The sequence below is a fragment of the Vigna unguiculata genome, chromosome 7 (assembly GCF_037176805.1).
Source record: "Vigna unguiculata cultivar grain cowpea cultivar isolate G323 ecotype 2 chromosome 7, ASM3717680v1, whole genome shotgun sequence".
Taxonomy (NCBI): domain Eukaryota; kingdom Viridiplantae; phylum Streptophyta; class Magnoliopsida; order Fabales; family Fabaceae; genus Vigna; species Vigna unguiculata.
The window spans coordinates 7,383,981-7,401,580 of record NC_140798.1 but is presented as its reverse complement, the minus strand read 5'-3'; the positions used below and the strand labels follow the sequence as shown (position 1 = coordinate 7,401,580).

At 31.5% G+C, this 17,600-nt stretch overlaps 2 protein-coding genes across 2 annotated transcripts; both read left to right on the top strand.

The window, feature by feature from the left end:
* Window positions 1–700: 700 nt before the first annotated feature.
* On the top strand, window positions 701–4,057 carry LOC114190808 (uncharacterized). Its single transcript, XM_028079854.2, has 3 exons — window positions 701–1,471; window positions 1,919–2,072; window positions 3,390–4,057. The coding sequence occupies exons 1-3, from the start codon at window positions 764–766 to the stop codon at window positions 3,848–3,850; spliced, it is 1,323 nt and encodes a 440-aa protein (XP_027935655.2). The 5' UTR covers window positions 701–763; the 3' UTR covers window positions 3,851–4,057.
* A 7,131-nt stretch (window positions 4,058–11,188) lies between these two features.
* Window positions 11,189–15,762, top strand: LOC114192129 (uncharacterized). Its single transcript, XM_028081737.2, has 3 exons — window positions 11,189–12,138; window positions 14,632–14,800; window positions 14,954–15,762. The coding sequence occupies exons 1-3, from the start codon at window positions 11,350–11,352 to the stop codon at window positions 15,421–15,423; spliced, it is 1,428 nt and encodes a 475-aa protein (XP_027937538.2). The 5' UTR covers window positions 11,189–11,349; the 3' UTR covers window positions 15,424–15,762.
* Window positions 15,763–17,600: the final 1,838 nt, after the last annotated feature.

Below are 17,600 nucleotides of genomic sequence, written 5' to 3'. Positions count from 1 at the left end.
CTAAAAAATATTGAATAAGAAGATTTTCAATTTTCATCAGAAAAATTGTATGAGAAATTTTTGCAATTTTGTCAAAAAATATTGTATTTTGAGCCAAACTACCTTAAATACATTGTGTGCTTTTATTTAGATTTTGTGCTATTTTTTATAAGTGTGCTTTGGTCCTGTTTTCATTATCTAGTTTCATGCAATCTAACACAAATCATAATATTTTTTATTACTCCTTCAGATTATTTTTCTTTTTCTACGTTTAATTTTATTATTTTTATAGGTGTACATCAAATAAATTATTAATTAGAGTTGTATTTATATATGGACATTTTTATCCCCTAAATAAAGTAAATTTGTATTTATAATTATTAAGTCATTATTCATTTAATATTACATATAATTATACACATTTTTTTGTAAAATTTAAAACATATTAATTATTTTTAAGCACTGCTTTTGAGACACTAGTTAGCATCCTCTGTTTAAATTTATTTATAAGGACTTCAAATTAATTAAACTGGTAATTTATGAACTTGACATATTTATTTTGGTTGTTTTTGAAATAATGATCTTTAATTGAATAACTCGTATTATTTAAAGTTGAAAGAAAACATCCCTCCTTTCCTCTCTTCTTGTCTTCAGTTCCTTTATTTCCTTTTGCAGCAGCAGGCCAAACGCATCGTTATAAATACTCCATTGCATTTCTTCTTGTACTCATACCAACACAAACCATTCACAGGTCCACACACACCCTATTTACATACATACCACCATGGTCCACCCAAACTCCCGAACCGTCGGCGACACCGAGCGCAGCTGGTGCCGCGCCGTCCGAGGCGGCACTGGCATCGCCGTCCTCGCCCTCCGAACCTCCAAGGCCCCCAACATCTCCCACCTCCAAGCCTCCCTCCGAAGCCTCCAAACCTCCCACCCAATCCTGAGGTCCCGACTCCTACACAACAACAACACATTCTCCTTCCTCACCTCCCCCACCTCCTCCTTCACACTAACCTCCCTCACCCTCCCCACTAACGTCTCCGACCCCCTTACCCAGATCCTCGAACTCGAACTCAACCGCAACACGTGGCACGACTCCACCGACGACCACGTCTTCTTCGCCACCGTCTATACCCTCCCCAACGCCAACACCTGGGTGGTAGCACTGAGACTCCATGTCTCCGCCTGTGACCGTACCACCGCGCTGTTACTTCTCAGGGAGTTGCTTACTCTCATGGAAGGAGATCATGGCGCTGGCCAGGACAACGATAATCACAAAGAGGAACCTAGTTTGGCCATTGAAGATCTCGTGCCACGTGGCAAGGGCAAGAAGCCTGTCTGGACACGTGGCCTTGACATGCTCGCGTACTCGCTTAACTCTCTCAGACTCTCCAATTTGAAGTTCGTTGACGCCAAAAACCCTAGGTTTTCGCAGGTGGTTAGGTTGCAACTCAACCAAAACGAGACCAAGGCAGTTCTAGCAGTAAGCTTTCACTCTTCTCATCTTTCTTCTCTTATATTACACTGCTTTAGGAACAATTCAAAATAATAAAAACACTATTTTCAAGAAAAAATCTTAGTATTTCTTTATACTTTTTTACTGTGTATGGTAATAATGTTTTCACACCTATACGCAGTTATGTACCGGTGAGACGGGTGGGATAAAATGAATGGATGGTAAACGTAATAAATGCGATTAGTGAATATAACTTTTCTCAGAAGGAAAAATGGAGAAAATACCTTGATTTGGGTGCATAAAATGATTACAATTCAAGTATAGACAGTGAGATCAGTTTTATTTTATTATATAATAATAAATTACTGCTATTATAATTTTTAAAATATTTTTTATAAAAATCAATAAACTTTTTGACCCTTACCTAATGTGAAAAGGTAGGATTTTTAGTAACAGATTACGTGAGTTTTACAGGGTTGCAAGTTGAGTGGGATAAAACTGTGTGGAGCAGTTGTTGCTGCCGGGTTAATGGCGACCCATGGCTCAAAACTGAGGTCCAAGAAGTATGGAGTCGTCACCCTCACTGATTGCCGATCCAGTCTTGACTCAGCCCTCACTGACAATTTTGGTATGTATACATTACAGATTTCTAATCAATAATTCACTTTTCTCTTTTATCAAATCAATTACTTACACAATTTTTTTTTCAATTCATACTCTGAATCTCCTCATAAATTTCTCCCTCATAAGTTGTTGAACCGGTGAAACAAGTACACCATGTTAGCACCAACACGTACCTAGTAAAACTTTGTTAGAAGAACGAGTCTTATCGTTTCATTAACGTTTTTTTCTTTAAATAATTTTAGGTACGGTAGAAAAACTATATATATATATATATATATATATATATATATATAAATAAATAAAGTACGAAAGTGATCTATCTTCGCATGAATTAATTGTGAAGTTGATATCACCGTTTTGTTTTCTATTCCAGTAAGAAGATCCTCTCCGCGATTACAACCTTCTTTACTATAAAAGACAATCAATAAATATGTTTCCAACTGAAAGTGGACGGTTAACAAGAAAAAATTAATCATAATAATAATATTATTATGATTATTTAAAATATTCACTTTCTTTATAATAATAAAAATAATAAAACTATAATTATAAATAACTTTTAGAATTTAATTGTAAATAATTTTTATTTATTTTATAAATAATTTGTATTTATTTAATTTAAAAAATAGTTAAGTTTAGAAGAAATGGTTAAATAAGAAAACAGTTTAATTTTAAAAAAAATATTATTTCAAAGCTAAAATTAAAAAAAAAATGTAAACATTTTTTTATATGTAGACTAATCAAAACATATACCGTAAATCCAAAACATTTTTAATGATAATAAAAAATAATAACATTATTATTTTTATTAATATAATTATAAATTTAAAATAATATTTGTAACTCTATTATTAATATTTTTTATTTATTTTGTGAATAGTTTTATAATTAAAAATATCAAATAAATTTAAAAAACAATAACTTAAAAGATAAAATTGATAAAGTATTTATTTTAATTTAAAGAAAATATTTACTTAAAGAATAAAATTAAAAAACACACTAACAAATTCTTTATAAGTATAATATATAAATTATTATTATTATTATTCTTTATGTTTGATATTTGGTATGATATTCCCCACCAAAATAAATAAGCACACCAACAATTCTATCCCAGAAAAATGAAAGGTATTGAATTTTCTAAATATACGAAAAGAGTGAGAACGACCGGAATACAACGACATAGCAAAGACAAAAAGAGCTTTAAAGGAACAATAAAAACGTTGGTATACGTACCAACGACGACGCTGATGACTGAAGTCCTGTATTAATTGAAACAAAAAATGTTTCCACTGACGAGAAAGGGCTTGGCAATGTTCAGGATTTTACCACTCTGCCATTCTGAATTCGCTCGAGATGAAGGGTGGGGAAACCCTATGGGAGCTAGCCAAGAAGACATACCAAACCCTCGCCCACTCCAAGAACTGCAACAAGCATTTTTCGGACATGGCAGATTTGAACTTTCTCATGTGCAGGGCAATAGAGAACCCTAGCTTGACGCCCGCCGCCTCGCTCAGGACCTCCTTGATGTCGGTCTTCGAGGAGACCGTCGTCGACAACGGCGGCGCCAAGCAGCGCCAGATCGGGGTTGAGGACTACATGGGTTGCGCCTCCGTGCACGGTGTGGGACCCTCCATTGCGGTTTTCGACACCATTCGGGATGGGAGCTTGGATTGCGTGTGCGTGTACCCAGCGCCGTTGCACTCGCGGGAACTCATGCAGGAGCTTGTTGGGAAGATGAAGGCTATCCTCGTTGAAGCTGCAAACGGATACACGGGATAATTCTCCTCTAGACATTTATAGTTAAAAAATTATCATTTTTATATTTCTTACATTGAATTCTTAATTTAGTTTATTTATATAACAGCTTATTATATTAGGTATGGATCATATATTATGGATTTGGCACCTGTTGTTATACATTGATACTTCACTATTTATGTAATTTTAATTTAATTCATATATTGTAATGTATTATTGATTTTATCATTATTAGGGTTTATTTGTACTAAAAGATAACTTCAATGCCCTTACAATTTTCAATGGTGAGACGATAGGAATTTGAATTGAATTGTACACAAAAATATAAACTAAGTCCATAAATTTATGCGGGTGACGACTCATCATCCTTGTCAACCACTATTGGAAGATATTTAGGTATATAAATTTTTTGAAAAAGTGTAAAAACAGCCAACGTGAGATTTTTGTTCATTTTGGAATTTTATTATTACAATGATTCACACATATGTTGTAAAAGATAAAAGAAAGAAAGAAGATAACATTGATTCTCATATAAGATGTAATGTTATGCCGTTAATGTTACAAGATACATGATGCAATTTTAGATTGAGAAACTTATTGTCAATGTAGTTGTTGATTTAGCAAGTTATGGGAATCAAATACTTAGTGAGTACTATTAATTAATCCACCTTCATGTTATTGCTGAATTATAGCTTTTTATCATTTGTTTCTTGTTTTCTTAATTTAACCATTAGTAATTTTTTCAATTAATTGGGTATTAATATTAATTATTCCTTTAATAAATACCCATAATAATCATTAGAAGTTCGATATGTGTTCAATTACTTTAAACATTAATTGAGTTCAAATAAAAGTATTTACGAAACTTGAATTATTGTATTAAAATATATATTTTTTACTGTAATATATCAATTTGTTGTACTGAACCAACTAGTTATCCCTTAATATGTAATAAAAAATATTAAATTATATAAATAATTGCAATATCTAAAGATAAATAAAACAGGTATATGAAATTACTGATTTTCTCTCAGTTTCTCTCTCAACCACGACTTTTGTGTTATGATTTTAAAACACTACCAAGGTAAAACAATAAAAAAAAGGTAACTAAGCATGAAATGTTCTTTATATATTATTATGATAACAGTTTTTTTATTCACAAATTGAATTTAATTTAAAATTTAATTAATTTTAAGTATCTCATTAATTTTAAATATTCAATAAATATTTTTTTAACATAGAAATATAACTAAATTTTTCAAATTTATTATGTATTTAAAGCATAATTAAGTTTTGATTTAATTAGAAGGAAGAAAATTATTATTTTTGTTGATTTAATGCAATCCATTGTCATAATTAATATTTGTGAGGGTTGCTTTTCGTAAAGTAATGAGTTTTTCGTTTTTTGTAATAGTTATGTTAATTAATATGTTTATGTTTTATTTTAATTATTGAAATGAGATAAATTTACAATTATGTAAAAATATTTCTATCTAATTACCTAAGTTTTCCTATACGTTTAAGTTTCTCTCCAAACCAAATCATTATAATAATAGCTAAATAATTCTATTTATGAAAATTAAAATTTAAACCATTATAATGATATAAATAAGATAGTTTAATAATCATATTAAGAGAGATAAGATAGGGTTGTTGTGCATATGGTTCTTATTTGATTGCCTTGTTTTTTCTTAATTCTCTTCGCGTCCTTTTTGCTTGAGCTGTTATTTAATCTAGTCCATAAAGTTTGGATATGATCCATGTAGGCTAGGATAAAAAAACCAACATGACAAAAAAAATCTCATTAAAAAATTTTACAAGGTCAAAAAGTATACAAAAATTCTGTAGGTCAATGTGAACCATGAACTTTCTTTTCAAACATGAAAAACTATTAATTTTTTAAAATATATTATTAAATCTAGGGTATAGGTCGGCATGTCTCGACCTTCAACCAAATCGACCAAGGTCAATATTCACCTTGGATCGTCCCATTTGACTTTTGGTCTAGACCGACCCGTCTTTAACTTTAACCCTGGTCAACAAAGTTTACCTCTTGAGTATGGTCAACCAGTCTCGACCTTTAGTTCTGGTTAGGCATTTCAATCATTAATCTGATTTGCTCTGTCTTGACCTTCGACTAAGAATGGGGCTAAATTTGGGTTAGGCTTTGGCCAACCAGCCTCGACCTTCAGCTAGGGTCAAGCGTCTCAACCATTAATCTGATTCAGTTTGCCTTGACCTTTGACTAAGATAGGGGCCAAATTTGGGTTAGGCTCAATTAGACCAAATTTCGCAGGAGCTGGTGTTAGTTTTGATGCACCGCTATTTCACAACCAAGAGGTGGGTGAATTGGTTTTGACAAACTTTACCCAATTTTTAGCAATTCAAAATTGTTTTTTTTTTAAAAAAAACTTTTACTTATTAAATCAATTGAAACAATGTGATTGGATGCTTAAGTTTTGGAGCATTTATACCATGTCAAAAATAAAGAAAGGAAGAGATGAAACACAAACAAGAGATTTATACTAGTTCGATTCCTTAGAATCTACATCTAGTTTCTCCTAGCAAACCACAACTAGAGATAATCTTTCACTATATCTCAAAGAATTACAAGATTTACAAAGACACTTTAGCAAATCTAAACTCTAAGACAAGAAAACCATACAAGCAAGGTTATATCACACACTTGCTTCAAACAAAACCAATAAGGCTATACCACACACTTGCTGTAAACAGAAAACAACAATACATAGAGTTTCAAACTGTAAAAGAATACAAGAAAAACAGCCTAGAAATTAGATTGAATACACCTTATTCCAATTCTGAATTTCCTTCATCTTGCCAAGCCAATCTTGTTGTATCTTGATGAACTTTTCAAAGGGATCTTCAAAGATTGCTCCAAGAACCTATTCCACACTTTTCTTTCTTTCTTTTGGATTGAAAAACGTTACATCCAAAAGGTGCAGCGATCTGTTTTTATTTATCAGCTGCTATCAAGACGAGTCTAGTTGATTAGATTATGACTGGGCCCAAATCCAAGTTCCAGAACTAATCTAGTTCACTAGATTAGTATCCTAGTCAACTATCGAGACAACAAAACAACCTTTAGTAATTATCACACACATACCAGCTATAGCCTACTGATCTATTTGACTAAGTGTGATGCAATTAACGAATACATCATGCCTTGCTTTAATTCCAACATTCTCATGCTTTTTTTTTCTTATGGACATCATCAAAAACATCACAGATACATTTAATCAGCAATAGCCGACTCGGCCAAATTTGGCCAAAATTTCAGTTGAGACAGACTCGACCGAATTCAACCAAATTTTGGCATGGACGACTTGCACGAAATTCAGTCGAGCCAACTTAGCCGAATTTGGCAGAATTTCAAGCAAGGCAGACTCGGTCAAATTCAATCATTATAGACTTAGCTAAATTTTGGCCAAGGCTAACTTGTCCGAATTTCAGTCGGACATGACTCAACAGAAATTCAGTCAGGATTGACTTAGTTAAATTTCGATCGAGGTCGACTTGACTGAATTCGGCCAAATTTTGGTTGAGGCCGACTCAGCTTAATTTCGACTTGTGCCAACTCAGCTGAAATTTGTTGGGCCAACTCGGACGAATTCGATCGACTTTCGATTGACCTTGACCCAACCTTTTATTTGGCCAACTTATCTTAACAATCAGCTCGGGTTGACCTTTCTCCATCTTCGGCTTAAGTAGACCCATCTCAAACTTTGGTTAGGCCTGCCCATCTCAACCTTCAGTCTAAGTCATCCCATCTCGATCTTTGGCCCATCTTGTGCTTCAGCCTAGGTTAATCAGTCTTAGTCCCTAGCCAACTCCTCCAAACCTTCGACCAAGTTGATCCATCTCGAACTTCGGTCCGAGAGAGCCAGACTCAAAGTTTTGTCCTGAATGGTCCATCTCGACCTTGGGCCTAGGTAAACCTATCTTGTCCTTAGGCCTAAGACAATATAACTCGATATATGATCTAGACTGAAAGTATCATTTTTAAGAGTTAATTAAATTAGAGTAATTGAGTCAAGTCCACCTTAACCCTTGCACTAACCTTCTTGAGATAGGGCTTTAGGGGCTTCATTTTTTTTGCCCCTTCAATTGGGGATCCTTAAAATAGGGTTTTTCAAGAGTGGGCTAAGCCTAGTCCAAGTTGACAGCTTTACTCTCTGCATTATTTTCTATAATGCTTGCTTCATGTTCACTTCATTCTTTGGTGTCTTTTTCATTTCTTCCGATGAAAATTCATGTACAATATTTTCAATTTAGTTTCCATCTATCACCAACATTTGTCAGTTTTTTTTTTCTGCACGACACATTTTACAAACAAATTTACAGAAATGACGTATGGTGTTTTATATTCACACAAATAAACACAATTTTGGTTCTAGGTCAGAATTCAGTTTTTGGAAAGAAGTTTTGGGTTGGAAATTTTTTTTTTTCGAATTTAATAAAAATAAAGGATTGAAAAAATAAATAAATAAAATTACAAAAGTTAAAATAAAGTAAAATTAATGTAGTAATATTTTGTAATGTAGTAATTTTTTGAGAAAATAAATTTGGAATATGTATAAGAATATGGTTAAATATTTTAAGTTAATAGTTAAAGATTTGGAATTGATAATTAGTGTATTGAAGTTAAAATTAGGAAAAGTAAAATGGATTTTTTTGTTATTAAAATAAAAGTTAAAAAATAAAGGAAAAATTATCTATGAAGAAGATTGTTTATTTATTAAAAAATGACAAACCTCAAAGCTCGACTCAAAGGTGGTAAAGAGCCTTCTAAAACTACAACTCAAGCTCGGCTTAGAGGCGGTGAAGAGTTGTCTAAAGTGACAACCCAAGCTCGACTTGGGGACGGTGAAGAGCCATCTAAAGCGACGATCCCCAGCAAAACCATGACTTTTTTTAAGCCTTTATGCCTCAAACACTTATGATCCATGCTATGGGGTTGTGTACCGTCCTAGTCGTCTCAGACCCGACCTAATTCATGAAGATGGACAAGACATCCCAAAGCTGACCTAAAGTCTATGGATGCAGGAATTGAACCTAAATTAGTCTTGTTACTAGTTGATATTTTATTAAAATATTTTGGATAGGAGAAATATTTTGGTCAATCGGTTATTATCTTTGTAATTATTTTACCTGTAAATTAAAGATTAATTTCTAAAGTCTATGAGTACAGGAATTGGACCTAAATTTGTCTTGTTACTAGTTGATATTTTATTAAGATTGGATAGAAAAAATATTTTGGTCAATCAATTATTATTTTTATAACTATTTTACATGTAAATCAAGATTTACTCCTAAGGTCACCGGAAATAATTTTATGACATTAGACTTTAATACTTACTTTTGTTTAGAGAAGAATACTCAATTTTAGCCGTAACAATAAATATTAATATAACAATAAATATTAATATAATGATAAAGTATTCTATGTTATAAAATATAGTAATAATAGAGAGAAGAAGTAAAAGAATAATAATAGCGAGAAGAAGTAAAGGAAGAATAAAGAATGAGAAAATGGGGATAATAATATCATGCTTCCATTTGCTTTAGCAAATAAAATAATAATATCAAGATGAGTAGCATCTATATGGCCATAATCAGAATCACCATCTTCATAAGCAAAGTGTATTTCTATGTTATTCTCATTATTTGTAGGATGCTTTGGTGTACGACAAGTACAACTTAAATGGTCTTTACCATCGTAATGATAATATATACTTTCATCTTATTTGACAATATTTTCACATTTTTCTTTTTTCTTTTTCGCATTATTGTGCTATTCAGGTGACAAAATGTGTCTTTAAAATTTTCTTTACATAATCAATATCACAATCATGAAAATATAAATCAAATGTTGTTGAATTCACTTATGGGAATGGAACAAGACCGATTGGACAAGTTTAATGATTTTCCATTGAAAGCTTAGTGTTTGGTTCAGTCATACAAAGGTATGAAATAAATTCATAATATTTATTGTTACATTCATTTATGGGAATGTAGCATATTAGATGGATCTCATGATTTTTTTCATCAAAAGCTTCATTGGTTTATTCAGCCATACAAAGGCATGAAATAAATTCATAATATTTATGAAGTCTCTATTCACAATATTGTTCTAGCAGGAATAAATTAGTTGTTCAGATGATTTATTTATTTCTTTAATGGTATTACTAAGACCCATTACATCTAAATGTATTTCAACATTTAATATCCAATATAAATAATTCTTCCTTGGGCCACAAATTCAAATCTTGTAACATTTTGCATGTTTAGAACTAACACATAAAATAATAATATTAATAATAATAATCATAAAAATAATAATAATAATCACCGTTGTAATAAAAATAAAAATAATAAGAAGTTGATAAAGTCAAACAATTCTGATCACAAGAGGAAGAATATAAGGTAAAATCGTAAATGGATAAAGGATTAGAAAGAGTCTGAATTGAGACACGCAAAGCATTATCGTTAAAGACAAAAACTTCCACTAGTCTGCAGTCGGTTAGAGCATCGTGCTGATAAAGTGTTATAAAATATAGTAATAATAGAGAGAAGAAGTAAAAGAATAATAGAGAATAAAAAAATGAAGAACAATTATTATGTATATTATTATTGGTAGAAAGAATCCTATTTAGATATACAATATGTAATCCATAAAAAAAATCAATTGATTAATATAAATATTTACATAAAACACAATAAATCATATGAATAACAATTATATAAATTAATTTATCAAATCAAATAAAAAATCATTAATTAAAAACATTCTAAAATTTTCAATTTATTTTTAAAATCGGTTTTCTGACTTACCATCATAAAAGCCATTAGACTCAGGATTTGGTCCTAAAAAGTTGTAATTGAAGTGGTAAATATTATTGGAGAAGAGTTTTTATAAGGGAAGATATCCCGCCAAACCCCACCCTACCTGCCATAACGTGACTGTGTTTTCTTCTTTTTTAGTATGTAGGGCCATCAATTTCAGGTTTCATTAATGGAACACAAACTTTAATCTGTCGATATATATATAAAAAATATTATTCAGAAAAAGAACTTCACAAGTAACCCTTCTATCAGAATGTTTTGTAAGAAAATTAATTGTTAATAAAATCAACTAGTATTTTCTTTTTCACATCTTTAGTGTGTCATTATTTTCAATTTTTTCGTTACTCTCTCTCAAAATATATATATATATATTACATATTTATGGTGATGTGAAAATTAAAAACTAAAATATCTCATAAATGTTTACTAAATAGTTTTTATTATATTGCTTACCTATTCTAAAAAGCCCTAAATCGTTATTTAAAAGGAAACCAGATATTTTCCCATTGAATAAAAAAATAATAATACAATAATTTTTGGACGAAATACAGTGGTCCCATGAAGATAGCATATTTTCCATGTTATCTTATCCCACTCCACTTCCTTCTCCACTTCTCTGTCTCACTCACTAATTAATTTTTACTTCCATCCTAATGGCCCAAAACGGAGATAATGAGGCCCAAAGCCCAGAAGCGTCCGAGCCCACCGAATCCCGCCCCGTCGGCGGAACAGAGTTTAGCTGGTGCAAGGCTGTTCCCCTCGGCACCGGCGTCACCGTGCTCGGCCTCCTCCTCTCGAAACGACCCGAAATCCCTGTTCTCCAAAATGCCCTCCACAATCTTCAAAATTCCCACCCTATTCTCCGCTCCAAGATCCACCTCGACCCCTCCACCAACACCTTCCACTTCCTCACCCCTGCCTCACCCAACGTCCAAGTCCAACACTTCGATCTCGCTTCAACGGCCACCATCGTCCAGGCCCACTCCAATGGTGACCATGATCCCTTCCACACGCTCCTCGAGGACCAGATGAACCACGACACTTGGCACGATTATGCGCCACGCGACCTCGACGTGCTCTACGCCTCCGTCTTTACCCTCCCCCACGACCGTTTCGCCGTGTTCCTCCGCCTCCACACCGCTGCGTGCGACCGCGCCGCAGCGGTGGCGCTGCTCCTGGACCTCCTGCGCCTCTTCTCCGGCGATGGAACCGGCGACGGAACCGGCGATATTGGGGAGGAGAAGGTGAGTTCTGCAATGGAGGATCTGATACCCGAGGGGAAGATGCACAAGCCTTTCTGGGCGCGTGGCTTGGACGTGCTTGGGTACTCGCTCAACGCTTTCAGGTTCTCCAATTTGAACTTCGTGGACGCCGCTTCGCTTCGAAGATCGAGGATAGTGAGGTTGCAACTGAACGAAGAAGAAACCAAGAACCTTCTAGCTGTGAGTTACCAACTCAACCTTCTTTCTTTCTTTTTTTGGTTGTTTTCGTGGTGGTGTGAAATCCTAATTAGTTTGGCCTGTTTGTTAAACGAAAATGATATTTTTTATACGTTTTTGGTTTTCATGGGTTTTAAAGCATTTTTATACCATTTTTAATATATTTTTTAATTCATTAATCCTGAAGCACAACCATTTTTATTTGATGTAAGTTATATATACTGAATAGGTAATTAGGTAAAATAGATACTTTTAAAGATTTTTCTGATGTTAAATGACATTTAATTCTTCGTTTTTTCTATTGGAAGAATATGGCACTTACTTTTTTGTATAAATTATTTTAAATTATGTCAACTTTCTCAGTTCTTTATAACTATCTTTGTTTTAATTTTAATTTGGATCACAGATGTCTTTATTTTTATTTTAATTTGGATCACATATTTATATGATACGTGTATATTACTTTAAGATATTTTATTTAAAATATTTTACTGATATTAAATATTTAATATATAATATTAGTATTAATTAAAGTTTTAATATATAATATTAATATCAATTATGTATTTAATATATAATATTTTTGTGATAGAGAATAATTTATAACTTTTTTTATGTTAATAATTTTAATTAGTTTAGAATCACACACTAAAAGTCATATATGTACCGTGTTTTAAAAAATTATTATATTTTTTTAATATATATATATATATATATATATATATATATATATTCTATTATTTTTTATTATTAGATACATGTTATATTTAATACATATATCAATATATGTATAGTATCCGTGTATGTATTATATGTAATACATATACCGTATCTTTATCTGTATATCATATATAAAAAGTGATCCCACAGATAAAATAGTTATAAATTAATTTTATCCTAGGTAAACTTTTTTTTTAAATATCGGTATAATAATTTGCTCAATTAATTATTACTTCTAATAATATACATATAACTTCATTTTTTTTTATGAATATAGAATGTATTTAAATTGTCAAGACAAGAATTGTATTTATTTAGTTAGATATATCGTTTGAATAATATTTTTATTTTATTCTCTTAATTTTCTAATTAATGAACGTAATAAAAGTATTACTGTATATTTTTACTTAATTGTTAAATTTACAGCTGTTAATCTTTAATATAAAAGATGTTGTTATTTTTTCTTTTTACTATTATGATTGCCTAGAGCTATAGCTAGATCTGCCAATGGGTTCGACCATTTAAGTATATTTGTATTGTGTTTTAACTTTTAACTTTTACAAACAACAACCGTTCTGTAAAAGTTGCACGTTAAACGGGTCAGTATACCCGAAAAGATACATAACATTTCTTTTACTTAGACTTAATGATGTGACTTGCGGATAACAAGCGAAGTCCGTGAGTAAAATCCATTAGACTTTAAATTTAATTCAACTTTATTTTGAAAAATAAAGTTTACATCTACTTATATAGTTTGTGAATTGATCTTATTTCTAGTTGATGTGAAATATTTTTGATATTCCTCACAAAAAGACTTTGGTTCAAGAATTTAAGATTTGGAGACGTTGGTTGGTCTTTTAGTGATGTCGTGGAGTGAGAAGCAATTTTCTTTGGTATAACCCATTCCTTCACAGTATGTATATTAATAACTCTAAATTCATTTCATCCTTTTCCACGTGTCCATACCATGGCTAAAGATTTAGTAGATTCTTGAAAATTTCTACTTTTAAGAGTTGGAACATGAAGAAGTCCTGTTGTTAAACTTTTTATGATTGGAACTTGACAAGTTAAGATTTGATCCCTAATATGACCATACGAGATCATTGCACAAAGGATCATTCATAACCATATTTGTCTAACTTGATTTCTTCACGGGAATGAGCAGCGTTTAAAAACATCAGTAGTTTTTCAACAACAAATTGACTGTCAACAATAAAAGGCATCATATCATGATCTGCTTGCTTAACATATACTAGTTTCTGGGTAGAATCATGAAGACACTAATGTCATTTGCGAAGATACCTTGAGCCTTCTTCCAAAAGTTGTGTTAGTTTAAAAGTTCCGAGGATTTTCAACGTATTGCCATAATAATACACAAAGTTGAAAATCCAGCTTTTGCTGTTATGTAGAGTTTTCTAATGAGATCTCATTCACATCTTTTGTCAAGTGATCCTGAAATCCTTGGCCAAGAGACCAAAGTCCCACATAAGCTACCCAAGAAAAATATTAGCTGTAATAATGTCATACTATGTTCTTTTTTATCTCTAGGTATTTTTAATCAACATCCATGCTCCGGATAACATAAAAGAAAATAAATAGTATTGACCTTTTGTGTCTAACAAATGTTTTGCCTTCTAATTAACATCCATTCTTCAAGGTGTCTCAGTCTGATTGTTGTGAAGTGTAAATATGGCATCTACTCTGGAATCTGTGCTCATTTTTTGCTTATGGTCTAATTAATTGGATGGATCAAGTTAAGTGAGAATGATGATGTAGGGATGCAAGGCAAGAGGAATTAAACTTTGTGGGGCACTTGCAGCAGCTGGAATGATGGCATCATGGACCTCCAAAGGGCTTCCTAATTATCAAAGAGAAAAGTATGCTGTAGTAACACTTGTTGATTGCCGCTCACTTCTTGATCCTGTCCTTCCCAGCAACTATGCTGGTAAGCCATATTTTGTAGTAATTATCTGTTTCTTTAGTTATCCTGCTGCTACTACTACTACTTTGATTTCTTACAGAGGAATGTTATACATTTTTTAATTTCTTGGTATAATTTTAAAATTCTGCTGCCAATGCTTCCCATTGTTTGATTCAGGATTTTACCATTCTGCCATCCTGAACACACATGACGTGGGTGAAGAAACCTTATGGGAGTTGGCAAAGAAAAGCTATACCTCTTTTGTAAATGCTATGAACTACAACAAGCATTTCACCGACATGTCTGACCTGAACTACCTCATGTGCAAGGCTATTGAAAACCCCGGTTTGACACCTTCATCGTCACTTAGAACTGCCTTGATCTCTGTGTTCGAAGATCCTGTCGTTGTTGACTCCGGTGAAATGCATGGAGAGATTGGAGTTGAAGACTTTGTGGGTTGTGCTTCTGCTCATGGTGTTGGCCCATCCATAGCCGTATTTGATACCATACGGAATGGAATGTTGGATTGTGCTTGTATATATCCATCGCCCCTTCATTCAAGAGAACAGATTCAGGGACTGATCGATCATATGAAGAGAATACTTGTGGAAGGTTGTAGCAGTGAAAATCAACAAATTGAACCATAATCCAATTCTGAGGCTGACCAAATGTGTATGGTGTCATGATCGAACTCATAAACTTCGATTCCACTTCTATTTCAGTTTGTCTGATTCTCCTTGGTCTTTGAATTTACGAGGCCGGGTTTTTAAAATGAAGGGAGAAATATATATTACAATTGTCAGTGAAGGATTAAAGACATATGCAAGCGTTGCTATTGCATTGTTAAATAACCTTTGAAATCCAAAATTTCTTTGTTTTTAAAGGTTATTGGTTTATTTAATTTTCGACAATATTATAGAACTGGATATGTTCTCTTGTACATTAGTCCATGCTACCTACATGAAATGGAACTGTATTTTTCAACATACTCTACTCTTGAAGTAGCTTATAGGACAAGACCCTTTAGTTACTTGCAAGACAAACTACTAAACAAACTACGAAAGAGACTTATAATTCAAACTTCCCATGTGATGAGGTGGCACCTTCCTTGCTTCATATGGTTACTCTTGTTCCCTTTAGAGTGTAGCTTAGTTGTTCAGCAAAAATCGATGAAATTGCATCTTACACCCCATCAATTTCTTCATATACCCTATCATGTTTTGAAATTCCATTTCTACCCTTCTTTGTTTTATTTGAAGTTGTCTACACATTCGTTGGGACATTGGCTTCGTCAGATTTTGGTGTGTTGTGCTTTCTCTAGAAGCTTTGGTGGAGGTGTTAGTGAGGTCTTAGGAAGGTGGTGGTGATTTGCCAGACTCAGGCAAGTTGTGGCAGGTATAGTGAGGTATGAGTTGTAATAATCTTGTTTAAATTTATTTAACATGTTATTACATCTTAAATTGTACCTTAGTTTTTTAATCTTACAAAATAATTTATTCATAAAAATATAGCATTTATATACAATATTGTCTAGCTTTTGCAACCACCACCAAAACGTTTTAGGAAGGTCTTTACTAAAGTTAGACAATCTAGATGGATGTACGGTTGTTTAGGGTTAGGGTCTTAATAATAACTAATCTACATGGAGATTTAGTGTTTTTAAAAAATTATATTAACTAGTTGAGCATGGATATAATTACAAGTATTAAAATATTTAATAGTCAATTTTTAGTTTTGATCAATTTTAAGGACTTATTATCATAATTATGAGGAACGAAGCGTTCTTTTGCACAGATTTTACAACTTCGTACGCGGATAGATTCATAAAAATTTTGTGTTCTATTTTAATGACTTAAGAGCATATACAGAGATGAATTTACGAGATTATACAAAATTTTCGTCCTTTCAAAATGTAAATATTTGTAACGATAACAAATAGTTTTGACAATTTTAATCATCTTCAAAACTTTTTTTTCACAATATTTCAAATATTTATAATTATAAAATATATTATTCTTAAATTATAATTTATATATATATATATATAATAAAATAATAATAATAAATAATATATTTATGTGTGTAATAATTGTTAAAATTCATAATATATTTTTATAATAATTAATAATAATATATATAATATAATAATTAATAATATATGTGTAATAAATTATTAATAATATATATATATAATACATAATATATAGTAATTAACAATAATAATAAATAATTTATATAATAATAATATTAGTTATTAATTAAAAATTTTGAATAATAATAATCTTTTTAAAAATAATTAGAATAATATAATAATTTATTTTTGCATTAATTTTTATTAAAGTTTATTAAGTGATAGTTTTTAAAATTTTATATTTTTAACTAATTTAAAAATTATTTAATATAATTTTTTATTAAGGGTATTTTAGTAATTATCAAATGTTATCTATTATAATTTTTTATTTTATTTATCATATCACTCAAATCATTCACTAATTTTTATAAAATTTATTTTCAAATCCATTCACTTTATCTTCTAAATTCATACAAATTCATCTTCACACTCTCTTCCAAATTTATCTATCAATAAGAACACAACCTAAGCGTTATTAGAAAACACTTCATTTCCTATATTAGGAGTTAATTAATTAGTTTTTCACTCTCAAACTATTCACACACTGTGTATGACTTTAATAGCTTAACTCCTTTAGATATATATTACTTTTGCCAACTAACGAGCATAGTAATTTGTTAGGAATTGCATGCCAAAGTTGTGACAAAAATTAATAAAATGAAATGGACAATATGCAAAGCAAGCACCTAAGGG

What these genes read in the sequence shown, in the direction of transcription:
- LOC114190808 (XM_028079854.2), top strand. Translation starts at nt 764, where the DNA reads ATGGTCCACCCAAACTCCCGAACCGTCGGCGACACCGAGCGCAGCTGG. An exon ending in AGACCAAGGCAGTTCTAGCA is followed by an intron (nt 1,472 to 1,918) that starts GTAAGCTTTCAC and finishes TGAGTTTTACAG; the next exon opens with GGTTGCAAGTTGAGTGGGAT. An exon ending in AGCCCTCACTGACAATTTTG is followed by an intron (nt 2,073 to 3,389) that starts GTATGTATACAT and finishes GGCAATGTTCAG; the next exon opens with GATTTTACCACTCTGCCATT.
- LOC114192129 (XM_028081737.2), top strand. Translation starts at nt 11,350, where the DNA reads ATGGCCCAAAACGGAGATAATGAGGCCCAAAGCCCAGAAGCGTCCGAG. An exon ending in AAACCAAGAACCTTCTAGCT is followed by an intron (nt 12,139 to 14,631) that starts GTGAGTTACCAA and finishes ATGATGATGTAG; the next exon opens with GGATGCAAGGCAAGAGGAAT. An exon ending in CCTTCCCAGCAACTATGCTG is followed by an intron (nt 14,801 to 14,953) that starts GTAAGCCATATT and finishes TGTTTGATTCAG; the next exon opens with GATTTTACCATTCTGCCATC.